Source organism: Scyliorhinus canicula, chromosome 12 (assembly GCF_902713615.1).
Source record: "Scyliorhinus canicula chromosome 12, sScyCan1.1, whole genome shotgun sequence".
In the NCBI taxonomy this organism is placed as follows: Eukaryota; Metazoa; Chordata; class Chondrichthyes; order Carcharhiniformes; family Scyliorhinidae; genus Scyliorhinus; species Scyliorhinus canicula.
In genome coordinates, this window is record NC_052157.1 from 100,673,921 (window position 1) to 100,694,418 (window position 20,498).

At 44.9% G+C, this 20,498-nt stretch overlaps 1 protein-coding gene across 1 annotated transcript in view; it reads left to right on the forward strand.

Moving 5' to 3' along the window:
* The window catches only part of LOC119974570 (protein phosphatase PTC7 homolog), a 187,520-nt gene that overhangs the window by 121,562 nt on the left and 45,460 nt on the right, over positions 1 to 20,498 (forward strand). Inside the window, exon 3 of the mRNA XM_038813585.1 lies at positions 9,049 to 9,247. Coding sequence (XP_038669513.1) covers positions 9,049 to 9,247 — 199 coding nt within the window. The remainder of the gene's footprint in view (positions 1 to 9,048; positions 9,248 to 20,498) is intronic.

Consider the following 20,498-nt stretch of genomic DNA (forward strand, 5'->3'; position numbering starts at 1 on the left):
GGGATTGGTAGTGTTATTGTTTTTAGTGTACATTAATGATCTGGATGTGAATGTAATAACTGTGATCAGTTTGCAGATTACACCAAAGTTGGTAGTGTGGTAAATAGTGAGGAGCAAGATCTTAGATTACAGGACATATAGTCGGGCTGGTTAGATGGGCAGAAGAGTGGTAAATGGAATTAAAGCATGAAAAGTGAGAGGTAATACATTTTGGAAGGACAAACAAGGCAATGGAATATAGAATGAATGGTCAGATTCCAGGAGGTACAGAGGATCAAAGGGTCCTTGATATGCATGTTCATAGATCTCTGAAGCAGCAGGGTAGGTTGAGAAGATGGTTAAGAAGGCCTATAGGATTTTTGTCTTATTAACTGTGGGATTGAATATAAGAGCAGGGAGGTTATGCTGGAGATGTATAAAACGCTTGTTAGGCTCTAGCTGGAGTACTCTGGAGCTCTGGGCACCACGCTAAAAAAAGGAAGTGATTGCACTGGAGAGGGTGCGGAGGAGATTCACCAGGGTATTGCCTGGACTGGATAGTTTCAGCTATCAACAGAGACTGGATGGCTGGGGTTGTTTTCCCTGGAGCAGAGAAGGCTGAGGGGAGGAACCTGATTGAGATGTCTAAAATTATGATGAACATCGAAAGGGTGGATAGGAAGGTACTTTTCCCCATTGTGGAGGGGTCAATAACTGTGGGGCATATAGAACATAGAAAAATACAGAACAGAACAGGCCCTTCAGCCCACGATGTTGGGCCGAACTTTTGTCATAGATTAAGAACAAATTGATCTACACCCCATCATTCTACCGTAATCCATGTACCTATCCAATAGCCGCTTGAAGGTCCTGAATGTTTCCGACTCTACTACTTCCACAGGCAGTGCATTCCATGCCCCCACTACTCTCTGGGTAAAGAACCTACCTCTGACATCCCCCCTATATCTTCCATCATTCACCTTAAATTTATGCCCCCTTGTAATGGTTTCTTCCACCCGGGGAAAAAGTCTCTGACTGTCCACTCTATCTATTCCCCTGATCATCTTATAAACCTCTATCAAGTCGCCCCTCATCCTTCTCCGTTCTAATGAGAAAAGGCCGAGCACCCTCAACCTTTCCTCGTAAGACCTACTCTCCATTCCAGGCAACATCCTGGTAAATCTCCTTTGCACCTTTTCCAAACTTCCGCATCCTCCCTAAAATGAGGCGACCAGAACTGCACGCAGTCCTCCAAATGTGGCTGTAACAAGGTTTTGTACAGCTGCATCATCACCTCACGGCTCTTAAATTCAGTCCCTCTGCTAATGAACGCTAGCACACTATAGACCTTCGTCACAGCTCTATCCACTTGAGTGGCAACTTTCAAAGATCTATAGACCCCAAGATCTCTCTGCTCCTCCACATTGCCAAGAACCCTACCGTTAACCCTGTATTCCGCATTCATATTTGTCCTTCCAAAATGGACAACCTCACACTTTTCAGGGTTAAACTCCATCTGCCACTACTCAGCCCAACTCTGCATCCTATCTATGTCTCTTTGCAGCCGACAACAGCCCTCCTCACTATCCACAACTCCACCAATCTTCGTATCGTTTGCAAATTTACTGACCCACCCTTCAACTCCCTCATCTAAGTCATTAATGAAAATCACAAACAGCAGAGGACCCAGAACTAATCCCTGTGGTGCACCACTGGTAACTGGGCTTCAGGCTGAATATTTGCCATCCACCACCACTCTCTGACTTCTATCGGTTAGACAGTTCGTTATCCAACTGGCCAAATTTCCCACTATCCCATGCCTCCTTACTTTCTGCATAAGCCTACCATGGGGAACCTTATCAAATGCCTTACTAAAATTAATGTACACTACATCCACTGCTTTACCTTCATCCACATGCTTGGTCACCTTCTAATTCCTATGTCTAGAAGTGGCAAACGTTGTTTTGAAGGGAACGGCCACGAGGGATCCCTGCACTGTCTGCCCGTTTGTTTTCTTTCCCCTGACTGTAACCCAGCTACTCTTGTCCTGTACCTTGGGTGTGGCTACCTCCCTGTAACTCTTCTCTATTACCCCCTCTGCCTCCCGGATGATCCAAAGTTGCTCCAGCTCCAGTTCCCCAACACAGTCTCTGAGGAACTGGGGTTGGGTGCACTTCCCACAGGTATAGTCAGCGGGGACACCGGTGGTATCCCTCACCACCCACATCCTACAGGAGGAGCATGCAACTGCCCTAGCCTCCATCCCCTCTTGCCTTACAGAATATAGATGCACTGTGGAGCAACTGGAACTCCACCCTCCGACTCTGCTCCCAGTCAGCTGCAGTCTCTGTAAACTCCCGGCTCCCTTCACGCTCTTTGAGGAAATGTGGGAAATGAAATGAAAGGAGCTCCTTATTCACTCGTCACCAAACTCTCACTATAGCACTCAAATGCACCCAAATTCAGCATTCCCTCCGTCACCAAACTCTCACTATAGCACTCAAATGCACCAAATTCAGCACTCCCTCAGTCACCAAACTCTCACTATAGCACTCAAATGCACCCAAATTCAGCATTCCCTCCGTCACCAAACTCTCACTATAGCACTCAAATGCACCAAATTCAGCACTCCCTCAGTCACCAAACTCTCACTATAGCACTCAAATGCACCCAAATTCAGCACTCCCTCAGTCACCAAACTCTCACTATAGCATTCAAATGCACCCAAATTCAGCATTCCCTCCGTCACCAAACTCCCACTATAGCACTCAAATGCACCCAAATTCAGCACTCGGTGCAAACAAAAAACGGGAAACTTACCTTCCTGACAGGCCCCTGGTAACTGCTCTCGCTGCTACCGCTATAGATTTAAGATACTGGGCAGGACGGTTAGAGGAGATGTAAAAATAAAACATCTTCACCCAGAGGTTGGTGGGAAGCTGCAACTCACTGCCTGAAAGGGTGCTAGAGGTAGGAACCCTCTCAACTTTTATATCAGCACTTGAATGGCCATTGCATACAAAACTGCGGAACAAGTGCTGGAAAATTGGATTAGAATAGGTAAGTGCTTGTTGGTTGGCACGGACATGATGGGCTGAAGGGCCCATTTCCATTCTGTAAAACCTTATGGTTGCAATCTTCCTGCTGCCCACATCCCGCCCGAACCGGGACAAGACATGACCAGGATAGGCCTCCTTCGGGATTCACCAAGCTCATCTAAGGGATCTGGCGATCTGTATTTGGGATCAGTATTTGGCAAATCTGCATATTAGAGTGAACAGCTAGTCTCACTCTAATGTGCATCGCCTGATCTACCTGAGGCGTAAAGATCTAACCCCTTTGCCTCAGAGACTTTGGGCGAGGGCCTTTCAATACTGGTCCCAACAAATGGGAACCTTGTGGGATGACACTTGGGGAGTCTCCCAAGGGATCGGAGGACAGGATGGTACCTGGGCATCTTGGCACTTCCACCTGGCAAACTTGGCACTGCCACCCTGGTGCCAGCCTGATGTTGCCAGGGTACCTGGGTGGCACTGCTAGCCTTTGAAGAGCACTACCAGTGTGCCAGGCTGGCAGTGCCATGGTGCAAGGCTGGCATTTTGCCTGCGCTGGGCATCGGACCTGGCGGATGCCCTGCATGTGTGAGGTGGGCTGCGAGGGTCCCGCGGACCCCTTATAGGTGAGTTTGGGGGGGGGTTCTGTGGGTCCTATTATCCTCAGTGCAGGAAATGCGACTGAGTGCGGCCTCGCGGTCCACTGGGCCACTGGAAAAAAACAGAGTGCCATTAGATAGCGGGGTCGTTCCTGCCGCTTCTACTGCCGGGAACAACCCCTCAATTGCCACCCAGAACGGACTCTTTTTTTTTTTGTTTGGGCCGAGCGCACCCTGTGACTCTCGAACAACATCAACCAAATCTATGACCATTACCACTTCGAAAGACATGGGCTGCAGATGTATGGGAACTCTACCACCTGCAAGCTCCTCTTCAATCCCCACACCATCCTGACTTGGATCTATATTGCACAGCTTGAAATGCACTGGGAGTATACCTATATCACATGGACTGCAGCAGTTCAAGACGACAGCTCACTACCACCTTCTCAAGGGAAATTAGGAAATGCTGGCCTAGCCAATGACGCAGATATCCCACATAAGAATAAAACAAATCAATATTTTCAAAGTTATCATTACTGGGGTAGCTTTCACTTCCAATTTTTAAAATTGAATTTAGCTGCCCTGGTGAAATTACATTCGTAAATTTTTCAGAAGGAGGTAACTACATTTTTTTGACATGATTTGCTCTTTACAAATCCATACTGGACTTGTATCTTTGTCCAAATGCTTCGCTACACTGTTCCCAATAACTAGTTCTGTAACTTCCCTACAAATATCATTCATTTCCTAGTTTCTATGCTACCCTTTTTAGGTAATGAAGTGGCATTAGCAATTTCCCAATCCAAAGGGCAAATCTTGAAATGTGATTTGAAGATCATTTCTAAAGCATCAACAATTTCCTCACTTCTTTCAATGCCCTGCGGTGGAATTAACAGGCTCTGGAGGTTTGTTCATTTATTTAGGCTCATTATTTTCATCATTACTTTACTTTTTAAAGCTGGTAAGTTCCTACCTTGGTTTATTTTTCTTTGTATGTTTGATCATTTATCCTTGTCTTCTGTTCTGAGAATTTGATAGAGTATGAGCATTTTGCAAGTCTGGCATTGCCTGATTTTTAATTATAATCAAATCAGCATATCTCTTTAATGGGTACACAATGCTCTTAGCTAATTTTTTTCTCTTTAATTTGGCTGTAGAAACTTAAGTGCTGCCCCGATATCTCTCAAGTTGTTTTAAGCATAGAAGTGTCGAAAATGTACAACCCAATATGGGCAGCACAGTCGGTAGCACTGTTGCTTCACAGCTCCAGGGTCCCAGGTTCAGTTCCCGGCTTGAGTCACTGTTTGTGCGGAGTCTTGTCTGCGTGGGATTCCTCCGGATGCTCCGGTTTCCTCTCACAAGTTCCGAAAGATGTGCTGTTGGGTAATTTGGACATTCTGAATTCTCCCTCGGTGTACCCAAACAGGCGCCAGAATTGGGCAACTAGAGGCTTCATTGCAGTGTTAATGTAAGCCTACTTGTGGCAATAAAGATTATTACTGGGAGGCTATTCAGCCTGACAGAAAAAGAGCTATCCAGCCTATTACCACCTTTTAGCTCTTGGTCTACAATGCTGTAGATTATGACATATACTCAAGTACTTTTAAAAACAATGTGGGTTTCTGTCTCTACCACCCTTTTAGGCAATGAGCTCAGATCCCACCACTTTCCGGATGCAAAAATCACTCCTCCATTCCCCTCTAGTCCTTCTGGCAATTACTTAAAAAGTAATTGTCATTAATCTCTCTGCTAAGAGAACTTAATCCTTCCTACTCTACCTAGGCTCTTCATAATTAGATACAACTCCCCTCCGTTTCCTGTATTCCAGGAAACAACCCTAGCCTATGCAGTCTGCCTCATAGCTAAAATTCTCAATTTCTGGTAACTCCCTTGTTAATCTCTGATGTCCTCTCGAGTGTGAACACGTCCTTCCTGTAGTGTGACCAGAACTGTTTGTAATATATTTTTCTTGTATTCTGTGTTTGCAGCTCTAGCCACTTTCATTGATTTTCTTTACATCCTGTATTTGCCTCTTTCCATGTGGAATCTCTAATGTTGGATTTGTGTAAGCTTTTAGTTTTATACTGTCCGTCACTTCCTGCGGTAATACGGATGCTCCCAGGTTGCTTTGTACATGAATTTCTTGGGAGCAATCCAATAAGGTGCATTGAAAGGAATGCTGCAGAAGCTCAAGGTTCAGAGTGTTCGAGGGAAAACATTGATTAAGAATTTATTGAAAAGAATGAAAATAAATGATACTTTTAGGGACAGCCGTCAAGCTGGGGAGATACAAGAGTGCAGTGATTAATGTTGTAGGTCCTACAGTTCACACATCATGGTTATGAATCCAAATTGTGTAAATTTGTCAAATTCACTGATTGGGGAAGCGAAGCAGTTGAATCATCCAGATCAAAACCTATCAAGTCACCTTTGAGTCCATTTTGCATTTCATGGATCAGATAAAGAAACACAGTAAATGAGTTTATGAAAGGCACGGTCACTGAGAGAGATGAAAGACAGAGAGATATACAAACATAGATCTGAAAGAATTGGGCGAAAAAGGCTAAAATCTGATAAAACTATTAAAAAATGTGTGTATACGTTGATATTGATGGACCTCAGTCGTTCACGTTTAGTCAATTACATTTGAAATTCAGCCAAGTTGCCAGCAAAACAGTCAGCCATGGGATGAATAATTCATAGCATTTTCATGTAGCACAAGGCTAAATCGCTGGCTTTGAAAGCAGGCCAGCAGCGCGGTTCAATTCCCCTACCAGCCTCCCCAACTGGTGCTGGAATATGGTGACTAGGGGCTTTTCACAGTAACTTCATTTGAAGCCTACTTGTGACAATAAGCGATTTTTATTTCATTTCATGTTGGCTTCCTTGACCAGTTTCTTCTCCTCCAACTTGTTTTTATATTTATCTTTGTCCACAGTCTTACTCCTTTAGGAATCACCTTTATCTTTATTCTCTGGTGTTGTTTTCAGTGTTGCTCACTGGGTGTAACTAACACCAGGAACTTAATATAGGGTATATAGATAATATAGGGCCTTTAGCGTAATTAAACATTCCATAGTGTTTCACAGAAGCATTTTGAAGTCTGACACCAAGCCACATGAGATATTATATGGGGTCATAGAGTATTACAGCACAGAAAGAGGACTTGTGGCCCATCATGTCCTCAGAACCAGAGGACACCAGCTCAGATTAAAGGGACGATCCTTTAAAATAGAGATCTGGAGGAACATCTTCAGCCAGAGGTTGGTGAATCTGTGGAACTCTTTGCCGCAGAAGGCTATCGAGGCCAATGCACTGAGTGTCTTTAAGACAGAGATAGATAGGTTCTTGATTAATAAGGGGATCGGGGTTATGGGGAGAAGGCAGGAGAATGGGGATGAGAAAATATCAGCCATGATTGAATGGCGGAGCAGACTCGATGGCTGAGTGGCCTAATTCTGCTCCTATGTCTTGTGGTCTTATTCTATCTATCTATTCTGATCCCATTTTTCAGCACTTGGTCCATAGCCTTGTATGCTATGGCGTTTAAAGTGCTCATCTAGATGCTCCTTAAATGTTGCGAGGCTCCCTATCTCAACCACCCCTTCAGGTAGCGTTCCAGATTCCCACCACCTTCTTGGTCAAAATGTTTTTCCTCAAATCCCCTCTAAATCTCATGTCCATTACCTTAAACCTATGCCCGCCGGTTCTTGACCCCTCAACTAAGGGGAAACATTTCTTCCTATTGTCCTATCTATGTCCTTCCCTCAATCAGATCCAGCCCTCAGCGTTCTCTTCTTTAAGGAGAACAAGCCGAACCTAACCAGCCTCTCTTCATAGCTGAAACACTCCAGCTCAGGCAACATCCTGGTGAATCTCCTCTGCCCCATCCAGTGCAATCGCATCATAGAACATAGAACAGTACAGCACAGAACAGGCCCTTTGGCCCTCGATGTTGTGCCGAGCAACAATCACCCCACTCAACCCCACGCATCCACCCTATACCCGTGACCCAACAACCTTACTTTTAAGGACACTACGGGCAATTTAGCATGGCCAATCCACCTAACCCGCACATCTTTGGACTGTGGGAGGAAACCGGAGCACCCGGAGGAAACCCACGCACACACTGGGAGGACGTGCAGACTCCGCACAGACAGTGACCCAGCCGGGAATCGAACCTGGGACCCTGGAGCTGTGAAGCATTTATGCTAACCACCATGCTACCGTGCTGCCTTATGTCAGTTTGACCAAAAGCTTGGTCAAAGAGGTAGGTTTAATGGGGCGTCTTGAAGCATGAAAGTGAGGCAGAAAGGTGTAGCGAGGGTATTCCAGAATTTGGCTCTTGGCAACTGAGGGTTCGGCTGTTGGTGCAGCGCAGTTATAATTGAGCATGCACAAGAGGCCAGAATTAGAGGAGGGTTTATAGAATCATAGAATTTACAGTGCAGAAGGAGGACATTCAGCCCATCGAGTCTGCACCGACCCTTTCAAAGAGCACCCTACTGAAGCCCACCTATCTATCTTATCCCCGTAACCCAGTAACCCCACGTAACATTTTTGTTGGACTCTTAAGAGCAATTTAGCATGGGCAATACACCTAAAGGACACCCTACTTCAGCCCATGCCTCCACCCTATCCCCGTAACCCCACCTTTTTGAATACTAAGGGCGATTTAGCGTGACTAATCCACCTAACCTGCACATCTTTGGACTGTGGGAGGAAACGGGAGCACCCGGAGGAAACCCATGCAGACACAGGGAGAACATGCAGACTCCGCACAGACAGTGACCCAGCCGGGAATCGAACCTGGGGCCCTGGAGCTGTGAAGCACCTGTGCTAACCACTATGCTACCGTGCTGCCCGCTGATTATGGGGCTGGAGAATATTAGATAATTACCATGTCATCAAAAAGTGTGAACTCCATCTCACCATCCATAAGGCTATAAGTGGCTCACTAATTGGGGGCTGGGTGGCTCCATTAACAATCTGATGATTGACCTGTCTAACAGACTGTGTAGTTTAATGGTTAGTTACTGCAATGGAAAGCTAAACAAATCTCAGTCATCAATGTACTAAAATGTGTGAAATCTTGAATTTTCACTTTGGTTGATTTCTGATTAACAAGGGATGAGATGGTCTACATAGCTTTCAACTATAGAGAATTTCAGTTCAAGTTTTGAAAGCAGTCCACTGATTTGTGTCCGTAGTTTATGGTCTGAAGCTTACTTATCAATGCATATTGTTTTGTTTCCATTGTTTCCTATTTGTATTTGATTTTCAGGATACTGTTTTTTGATTGAATATGGTTCTCTTATCCTTTAATAATTGGATTAAATTTGAAATGCCACATGGCTGAAATCGGATTGCGTGTTTTTGTCAAACTCACAATTTCCCTGTTAATTTGTCCACAGGAAGCAGTACTGCTTGTCTTGTAATTCTGGACAGACAGAAAGGCTGTTTGTATACGGCTAACTTGGGAGACTCTGGCTTTCTCATAGTGCGTGATGGGAAGATCATACACCGGTCAGATGAGCAACAGCATTACTTCAACACTCCCTTTCAGCTGGCAATCGCACCCCCTGAGGCCCGAGATTCAATACTCAATGATAGGTAAGAGGAGCTCTGTGCATGGTATTCATATGATATCAGGATGAAGAGTGAGTGAGGGAATTGATAACTTCACCTATGACCATAAGACATAGAAGCAGAATTCAGCCACTCTGCCCATCGAGTCTGCTCCACCATTCAATCATGGCTGATATTTTTCTATCCCCATTCTCCTGCCTTCTCCCCATAACCTCTGATCCCCTTATTAATGTTCTATTGTTCTATTAGTCAAGAACCTATCAATCTCTGTCTTAAAGACACTGTGATTTGGCACCCACAGCCTTCTGCGGCAAAAAGTTCCACAGATTCACCACCCTCCGGCTGAAGAAATTCCTCCTCATCTCTGTTTTAAAGGATCGTCCCTTTATCTGAGATAGTGTCCTCTGGTTCTGGTTTTTCCAACAAGTGGAAACATCTTCTCCACGTCCACTCTATCCAGGCCTCGTAAGTTTCAATAAGATCCCCCCTCATCCTTCTAAACTCGAACAACTACGGACCCAGAGTCCTCAACCATTCCTCATACGACAAGCTCTTCATTCTAGGGATCATTCTTGTGCACCTCCTCTGGTCCCTTTCCAAGGCCAGCGTGTCTTTCCTTAGATACGGGGCCCAAAACTGCTCACAATATTCCAAATGGGGTCTGACCAGAGCCTTATACAGCTTCAGAAGTACATCCCTGGTCTTGTATTCTAGCCCTCTTGACATGAATACTAACATTGCAGTTGCCTTCCTTACTGCTGACTGAACCTGCACGTTAACCTTAAGAGAATTGTGAACCAGGACTCCCAAGTCCCTTTGTGCTTATGATTTCCTAAGCATTTCACTTTAGAAAATAGTCTATTCCTAAATTCCTCCTTCCGAAGTGCATAATCTCACACTTTTCCACATTGTATTTCATCTGCCACTTCTTTGCCCACTCTCCTAGCTTGTCCAAATCCTTCTGCAGACCCCCTGCTTCCTCAATATTACCTGTCTCTCTACAGATCTTTGCATCATCTACAAACTTAGCAACAATGCCTTCGGTACCTTCTTCCAGATCATTAATGTATATTGTGAAAAGTTGTGGTCCCAGCACGATGTGTAATCAAACCTGCTCAAATCTGGGATGAGCACATAAATATACAAATTTGGAGCAGGAGTAGGCCTTTCGAGCCTAGCACGCTATTCAGTAAGATCATGGCTGATCTGATTGTACCCACAACTCCATATTACTGCCTACCCTCAATAACCTTTCACTCCCTGGCACATCAAGAAACGTCTTGTTCTGCTTTAAAATATTGAAAGGTTCTGCTTCCAGTATATTTTGAGAAAGAGAGTTCAAAAGGCTAATGACTCTCTGAGACAAAATATTTATCCTCATCTCTGTCTTAAATGAGCGATTTTCAACAGTCACTCCTAGTTCTAGATTTTCCCACAAGAAGAAGCATCCTCTCCACTTCCGCCCTGTCATGACCTCTCAGGATCTTGTATTTCAATCTAGTCGCCTCTTATTCTTCTAAACTCCAAATGGCTCCAACAGATACAAGCTTAGCCAGTCCAACCTTTCCTCATAAGACAACCTGCCCGTTCTAGACATTAATCTAGATCAGGAGTGGGCAAACTACGGCCCACGGGCCGCATGCGGCCCGCCAAAGGTATTTCTGCGGCCCACCAAGTCATTAAAAAAAAAAAAAAATTTTTTTTTAAAATTTTTTTTTTTTTTTTTTAATTTTTTTTAAGGTTAATGGGGGGGGGCTGTTGGGATACTTACTGGTATAGGGTGGATACGTTGACTTGAGTAGGGTGATCATTGTTCGGCACAACGTTGAGGGCCGAAGGGCCTGTTCTGTGCTGTACTGTACTATATGAGGCACCCAGAATCATAACCGGGTGAAGTAATTATTTTACTTAATATACTATGCGGCCCTTTGTGAATTGTGAATTTCTGAATGTGGCCCTTGCACGGAAAAGTTTGCCCACCCCTGATCTAGATCATAGATCATAGAATTTACAGTGCAGAAGGAGGCCATTTGGCCCATCGAGTCTGCACCGACTCTTGGAAAGAGCACCCTACCCAAGTTCAACACCTCCACCCTATCCCAATAACCCAGTAACCTCACCCAACACTAAGGGCAATTTTGGACACTAAGGGCAATTTATCATGGCCAATCCACCTAACCTGCACATCTTTGGACTGTGGGAGGAAACCGGAGCACCCGGAGGAAACCCACGTACACACGGGGAGGATGTGCAGACTCTGCACAGACAGTGACCCAAGCCGGAATCGAACCTGGGACCATGGAGCTGTGAAGCCATTGTGCTATCCACAATGCTACCGTGCTGCCCCTATCTAGTAAATCTTCTCTGAACTGCTCCTAACACATTTACATCTTCCTTTAAAGGAGACCAATACCCTACACAATACTCCAGCTGTGGTCTCACCAATCCCCTGTCCAACTGAAGCATAATCTCCATTCTTTTGGAAGGGTTGCACCTCAGCAGGACTGGGACCAATATCCTCGCAGGGGTATTTACTAGTGCTGTTGGGGAGGGTTTGAATTAGAGTGGCGGGGGGTGGGAACCTGAGCAGGGAAACACTAGAGGGAAACAAAGCTAGAAATGAAAGACAGAAGAGTAGAAAGCAAAAGTGGAAGGCAGAGGAAACCCAGTATTTCGTTACCCTGGGCAACTGCACGGCCAATTCCAGCCCACGTGCCCCGGAGTTAGAACACAAGTCAATTAAGCAATAATTCTTATAAAAATTCCCGAAATCTTCGACCCTTGGCTGCCCAATAATTACACTCACCAGGTTTGTAAGTTGAAACATGAGCACTATTTATTTCTAACAAAATTAATGGTGAAATATACAATAAATGCAACAGAATAGCAATCGCAACCCAACTACCCCCTTTAACTGTCCCAGCCTGTACCCACACACACACAAGACAGACAAACAAAGGGGAGGGGAGGAGGGTAAAAATAATAAGGATGAAGGTCAAAAGGTAAGAGTCTTTGCTTCCAATGGTGGTTCTGTAGCCTACTTTCTTCACAACACACTGGTTTTCAGCTGCTGATGGTCTTCTTCGCAGAATCATTCATTCAGTATGCTACTTACAGGTAGCATGCCGTCTGAAGAGTCACTTTAGTTCTGATCAAACTGGGCTTTCAATGCAAAGGTTCACATTCAGGCCTATTTCTTTCCTGAGACACTATCTCACAGCAAACCTTGCCTTCAGCTTGAGGTTTGATTTCAAGCCTTGGCAGTCTTGAGAGATTACCTCCAGACTTTCTGGAGAGAGATTCGGCCCCCACAGTGGCCTGGTGAAGACAGTTTAACTGGATTGTTTTGGGAGTGAATTAGTCGGAATCCTCCACCCAAACTTCAGAATTGAAATGCAAGCCCTGTGACTCTGAAAAATGCATCAGTGGGATCAGATCCAATCACCACCTGTCACTGGGAGGAGCACTGCCCTTTAGGTCAATTCATTAACCATCAGCCAAATCAATCAGTCCGAGTCATCACCGATCTCAGTCTAAAACAACACAGCCTTCTGGAACTCCCTGTTTGAATTAAAGGTTAAAGTTACAGGTCCATTAAACATTCATGGATCAAAAATGTAACAGCAAAAATAAAAGAAAGGGGAAATACGGGAATAAACAGGTAGGTTCCTTGCACCAAAATGAGTAGAAAAATGATGTGTAAAAATGCTCATAAAGCAAGTCGGAAGACCCTGTATCTGAATGCACGCAGCATTCACATCAAGGTAAATGAATTACCAGCCCAAATTGGCATACACGGGTATGATATGATTGTGATTACAGAGACATAGCTGCAGAGTGACCAAGGCTGATAATTGAATTGAGGGCATTCAGTATTTAAGAAGGACAGGCAAAAATGGAAAGGAGATGTGGTGCAGTTATTATTTGAGGATTAAATCAATATAGTAACAAGAGAGGAAATCTAGATGCAGAATCAGTCTTGATGGAATTAAGAAGCAACAAGCAGCTGAAAATATTAGTGAGAGTTGTTTATAGGCACAGTGGTTAGCACTGCTACTTCCCAGCACCAGGGGTTCCGGGTTCAATTCCCGCTTGGGTCACTGTCTGTGCAGAGTCTGCACGTTCTCCCAGTTTCTGCATGGGAACCTGGATTGTAGTTTTGGGGTACGGGAGATTGAGAGTATAGAGGTCAGGAGCACAGATTTGACTTCGCAGGAGGGTGCCAGTGTTCAGGTAGGTGGTTTGAAGTGTGTCTACTTCAATGCCAGGAGTATACGAGATAAGGTAGGGGAACTGGCAGCATGGGTTGGTACCTGGGACTTCGATGTTTCAGAGACATGGATAGAGCAGGGACAGGAATGGTTGTTGCAGGTTCCGGGGTTTAGGTGTTTTAGTAAGCTCAGAAAAGGGGGCAAAAGAGGGGGAGGTGTGGCGCTGCTAGTCAAGGACAGTATTACGGTGGCGGAAAGGATGCTAGATGGGGACTCTTCATCCGAGGTAGTATGGGCTGAGGTTAGAAACAGGAAAGGAGAGGTCACCCTGTTGGGAGTTTTCTATAGGCCACCTAATAGGTCTAGGGATGTAGAGGAAAGGATGGCGAAGATGATTCTGGAAAAGAGTGAAAGTAACAGGGTAGTTGTTATGGGAGACTTTAACTTTCCAAATATTGACTGGAAAAGATATAGTTCGAGTACATTAGATGGGTCGTTCTTTGTACAATGTGTGCAGGAGGGTTTCCTGATACAATATGTTGACAGGCCAACAAGAGGCGAGGCCACATTGGATTTGGTTTTGGGTAATGAACCAGGCCAGGTGTTAGATCTGGAGGTAGGTGAGCACTTTGGAAACACTGACCACAATTCGGTGACCTTTACGTTAGTGATGGAAAGGGATAAGTATACCCCGCAGGGCAAGAGTTATAGCTGGGGGAAGGGCAATTATGATGCCATTAGACATGACTTAGGATGTGTAGGTTGGAGAAGTAGGCTGCAAGGGTTGGGCACACTGGATATGTGGAGCTTGTTCAAGGAACAGCTATTGCATGTTCTTGATAAGTACGTACCAGTCAGGCAGGGAGGAAGGGGTCGAGCGAGGGAACCGTGGTTTACCAAAGAAGTGGAATCTCTTGTTAAGAGGAAGAAGGAGGCCTATGCGAAGATGAGGCGTGAAGTTTCAGTTGGGGCGCTCGATAGTTACAAGGAAGCGAGGAAGGATCTAAAGAGAGAGCTGAGACGAGCAAGGAGGGGACATGAGAAGTCTTTGGCAGGTAGGATCAAGGAAAACCCAAAAGCTTTCTATAGGTATGTCAGGAATAAAAGAATGACTAGGATAAGAGTAGGGCCAGTCAAGGACAGTGGTGGGAAGTTGTGTGTGGAGGCTGAGGAGATAAGCGAGATACTAAATGAATACTTTTCGTCAGTATTCACTCAGGAAAAAGATAATATTGTGGAAGAGAATGCTGAGACCCAGGCTATTAGAATAGATGGCATTGAGGTGCGTAGGGAAGAAGTGTTGGCAATTCTGGACAAGGTGAAAATAGATAAGTCCCCGGGGCCTGATGGGATTTATCCTAGGATTCTCTGGGAAGCCAGGGAAGAGATTGCTGAGCCTTTGGCTTTGATTTTTAGGTCATCATTGGCTACAGGAATAGTGCCAGAGGACTGGAGGATAGCAAATGTGGTCCCTTTGTTCAAGAAGGGGAGCAGAGATAACCCCGGTAACTATAGGCCGGTGAGCCTAACGTCTGTGGTGGGTAAAGTCTTGGAGAGGATTATAAAAGATACAATTTATAATCATCTAGATAGGAATAATATGATTAGGGATAGTCAACATGGTTTTGTGAAGGGTAGGTCATGCCTCACAAACCATATCGAGTTCTTTGAGAAGGTGACTGAACAGGTAGACGAGGGTAGAGCAGTTGATCTGGTGTATATGGATTTCAGTAAAGCGTTTGATAAGGTTCCCCACCGTCGGCTATTGCAGAAAATACGGAGGCTGGGGATTGAGGGTGATTTAGAGATGTGGATCAGAAATTGGCTAGTTGAAAGAAGACAGAGAGTGGTAGTTGATGGGAAATGTTCAGAATGGAGTTCAGTTACGAGTGACGTACCACAAGGATCTGTTCTGGGGCCGTTGCTGTTTGTCATTTTTATAAATGACCTAGAGGAGGGCGCAGAAGGATGGGTGAATAAATTTGCAGACGACACTAAAGTTGGTGGAGTTGTAGACAGTGCGGAAGGATGTTGCAGGTTACAGAGGGACATAGATAAGCTGCAGAGCTGTGCTGAGAGGTGGCAAATGGAGTTTATTGTGGAGAAGTGTGAGGTGATTCACTTTGGAAAGAATAACAGGAATGCGGAATATTTGGCTAATGGTAAAATTCTTGGTAGTGTGGATGAGCAGAGGGATCTCGGTGTCCATGTACATAGATCCCTGAAAGTTGCCACCCAGGTTGATAGGGTTGTGAAGAAGGCCTATGGTGTGTTGGCCTTTATTGGTAGAGGGATTGAGTTCCGGAGCCATGAGGTCATGTTGCTGTTGTACAAAACTCTAGTACGGCTGCATTTGGAGTATGGTCGCCTCATTATAGGAAGGACGTGGAAGCTTTGGAACGGGTGCAGAGGAGATTTACCAGGATGTTGCCTGGTATGGAGGGAAAATCTTATGAGGAAAGGCTGATGGACTTGAGGTTGTTTTCGTTAGAGAGAAGAAGGTTAAGAGGTGACTTAATAGAGGCATACAAAATGATCAGAGGGTTAGATAGGGTGGACAGCGAGAGCCTTCTCCCGCGGATGGAGGTGGCTAGCACGAGGGGACATAGCCTTAAATTGAGGGGTAATAGATGTAGGACAGAGGTCAGAGGTAGGTTTTTTACGCAAAGAGTGGTGAGGCCGTGGAATGCCCTACCTGCAACAGTAGTGAACTCGCCAACATTGAGGGCATTTAAAAGTTTATTGGATAAGCATATGGATGATAAGGGCATAGTGTAGGTTAGATGGCCTTTAGTTTTTTTCCATGTCGGTGCAACATCGTGGGCCGAAGGGCCTGTACTGCGCTGTATCGTTCTATGTTCTATGTCTACATGGGTTTCCTCCAGGAACTCTGGTTTCCTCCCACAAGTCCCGAAAGAAGTGCTTGTTAGCTGAACTGGATATTCTGAATTCTCCCTCAGTGTACCCGAACAGACGCCAGAGTGTGGTGACTAGGGAATTTTGACAGTAACTTCATTGCAGTGTTAATGTAAGCCTACTTGTGTCAATAAAGATTATTATTAAATGTAGGTAAGATAGAGGATGACGTTACACAGGAAATTCAAGATGTGTGTAGCAAGGGTGGTACAGAAATCATGGGTGACTTTAATTTACATATAGATTGGGCAAACCAAATTAGCAACAATAGTGTGGTGGATGGATTTATGGAGTGTGTACAAGGTCGTATAAAGTTGCAAGAGAAACAAACCTGAGGATTTGGAACAGTTCAGTATTCAGCAAAATAGGACAAAGTGATTGATTAAGGGGGGGAAATGGAATATGAGAGTAACCTCACAAGTGACTTTAAAGAGGACTGTAAAAGGTTTGATAAGTATATAAAAATAAAGAAAAATTACAGTAAGAAGCAGGAGAATCTGTAATGGCAAACAAGGACATGGCAGCACAATTAGTAATTTTAGTTACATCTTCATGGACGTGATAATTCCCAGAACTGCCAAGGAATCAAGAGATGTCACTTATTTCCTGTATAATGAAATGAAAATGAAAATTGCTTATTGTCACGAGTAGGCTTCAATGAAGTTACTGTGAAAAGCCCCTAGTCGCCACATTCCGGCGCCTGTCCGGGGAGGCTGGTACAGAATGAAGACCGATGTAAAACACCTGTTATCTACTATTTCCTTACTCTCCGCTATTAATTTCCCAGGCTCACCTTCTATAGGACCAACACTCCGTACATTATCTCTTTTCTTTTTTAAATATCTACAGAAACTTTTACTAGATACCTATGGGTGGTGAGAGCTCCCCTTGGAACTCATGGACTAAATGATATGGATTCTGAAATATCCCTTTTTCTGTCTGCCAATCCATCTCTAGTGACCTATCCTTTAACCTAATTTCGCAGAATTTACAGTGCAGAAGGAGGCCATTCGGCCCATCGAGTCTGCACCGGCTCCTGGAAAGAGCACCCTACCCAAGGTTAACACCTCCACCCTGTCCCCATAACCCAGTAACCCCACCCAACACTAAGGGAAATTTTCGACACTAAGGGCAATTTATCATGGCCAATCCACCTAACCTGCACATCTTTGCACTGTGGGAGGAAACCGGAGCACCCGGAGGAAACCCACGCACACACGGGGAGGATGTGCAGACTCCGCACAGACAGTGACCCAGGCCGGAATCGAACCTGGGACCCTGGAGCTGTTAAGCGATTGTGCTATCCACAATGCTACCGTGCTGCCCCAATTTGCCAGCTCATATTAGCCAGCAGTGCTTTTATGCCATCATAATTGCCTTTATTTAAGTTTAAAATACTAATCTTGGCCACACTCGCATCTCCCTAAAACTAAATGTAAAACTCGAACACATTATGAGCGCTACTACCTCGGTGCGCCTTCGCTGAGGTCAATTAGTCGGATCTCATTACACATTATTATCCAGGATGAGTATAGCCTGCTGTCTGGTTTGCTAGAGAACGTGCTGTTCTCCAACTATCCTGAAAACATTTTATGAACTCATCATAAAGTCACCCATGATTGCTGTACCACACTTGTTACACATATCTGATTTTTCCAGTCCATATGTATATTCAAATCCCCCATGATTACTGCCATACCTTTTTGGCAAGCTCCCATTATTTCTTCCTTTTTACAGAGTCCTACCGTGTAGGTAATTAGGGGGTCTGTTCACGATTACCACAAGTGGGTCCTTGACTTAACGATTTCTCCTCTCTACCCAAACCTCTCCCTATCCAATCCATCCTGCATTCCTGAGCTGAAGCCGCCTTCTCTATTGTGCTATACTGTCATTAATTAACAGGGCCACCTCTCCACCTTTTCTTACCTTCCCGTGCTTAAAGGATTGTGGACCCTTCAATATTCAAGTTCCATGTATGTCATCCTGCAGGCATGTCTCTGTAATGGTTATCAGATGGAACTTAGCAGGTCATTTATTTTATTTTGAATGTTAAGTGCATTCAGATACATGGCATTTAGTTTTGTTCTTTTATTATTTTTTGTATCTCTGGATTTATCTGTTGATTTACTCTTGCATTGTAAGGGCGGCACAGTGGCACAGTGGTTAGCATTGCTGCCTCACAACGTCAGTGACCCAGGATGAATTCTGACCTCGGGGTCTGTCTGTGTGGAGTTTTCACATTCTCCCCATGTCTGCGTGGGTTTCCTCCGGGTGCTCCGGTTTGCTCCTACAGTCCAGAGATGTGCAGGTTAGGTGATTGGCCATGATAATTGCTCCTCAGTGTCCAAAGGTTGGGTGGGGTTACGAGGATAGGGCGGGGAATTGAGCTTGGTAGAGTGGTCTACCGAAGGGTCAGTACAGACTCAATAGGCCAAATGACCTCCTTATAAACTGTTGAGATTCTATTATTTGTCCCTAAATTTCTTCATATCACGGCCTTGTTATCATTCCCCGTTTGGCACCTTCACAGCTGTATCCTTCGATTTACCGCATCTTCCCAAGTTTGAATCTTGTAAGGGGTCCAGTTTGAGGGCTATGGTGATGGCAGTGTTGCCAATGGCTCTGAGTAGGTATTCAAGGAGCCCGGTAGTGCAGTCCACAGTGAAGATATGGAATCAGTTGAGAAGGCACTTTAGGGTGGAAGGGATGTCAGTGCTAATGCCACTGTGCGAGAATCATGAGTTTGAGCCGGGGGGTGTTGATAGGGTATACAGGAGGTGGAGGGAAGTGGGGATGGTCAAGGTGAGGGATCCGTATTCGGAGGAAGGGCTCGCCAGAGTGGAGGAGCTAAGGGAGAGGGTAGAGCTGCCAAGGAAGAGCGAGTTAAGGTATTTGCAGGTGAGGGATTTTGCGCGAAAGGTCTGGAGGGGGTTCCCTAGGTTGCCGGGATAGGCAGCACGGTAGCATTGTGGATAGCACAATCGCTTCACAGCTCCAGGGTCCCAGGTTCGATTCCGGCTTGGGTCACTGTCTGTGTGGAGTCTGCACATCCTCCCCGTGTGTGCGTGGGTTTCCTCCGGGTGCTCCGGTTTCCTCCCACAGTCCAAAGATGTGCAGGTTAGGTGGATTGGCCATGATAAATTGCCCTTAGTGTCCAAAATTGCCTTAGTGTTGGGTGGGGTTACTGGGTTATGGGGATACGGTGGAGGTGTTAACCTTGGGTAGGGTGCTCTTTCCAGGAGCCGGTGCAGACTCGATGGGCCGAATGGCCTCCTTCTGTACTGTAAATTATAAAAGAAATAAAAGATACACCCTGCTGCTCCTGGATGTGGAAGGGGGGGATGAGCACAGTAAGAAGTCTTACAACACCAGGTTAAAGTCCAACAGGTTTATTTCGAATCACTAGCTTTCGGAGCACTGTTCCTTTCTCAAGTGAATGTGAATCACTAGCTTTCAGATTCTAGAATTCACCTGAGTAAGGAAAGCTGTACTCCGAAAGCTAGTGATTCAAAACAAACCTGTTGGACTTTAACCTAGTGTTGTAAGACTTCTTACTTTAAATTTATGATCTGTCTTTGGGGTGGTCCAATGCACCTCAAACACATGGCCAAATGCATCAACAGAAGGCTTGAATAGGAGAGAGAATATATTGGAGAGTGTATATATAGAATGTGCCAATGAAATCCATATCCATGATGTTGTATCTTGCTCAAATTGTAGTTTTAATTGCTATTATTACTTCCTTTATGTGCGATTAGGAAACTTCTTTGACAGTTAAAGGGGCAAGCTCATTATCTTCAAGTCAGAAATACTCCAGGATTGCTGAGCTGAAATCAAAATGAGTCAAAACCCACTTCACAGATGTTTCAGGGTTACAGAATGGCGGGAATTGGAAAGCCTGAGATTCTGAAAAGGTTTGAGCATTAGCAGTGACAGTGGCGAACAAACGGATCAAGGATAAGTGAAGTTAGCTTGAGTCATGCTACAAGTCACATAGTGCTGCAGACTTTAGCTGACACAAAATCAGTTAGAAACTGGAAACATATATTTGAACAAAGCAGCCAGAGCCGACTGAAAAGGCTAAGAAAGTGGAAGCAGAGGAATAGTAGAAAATACTGGAAAGCTTGAGCAAGTTCAAATAAAACTGA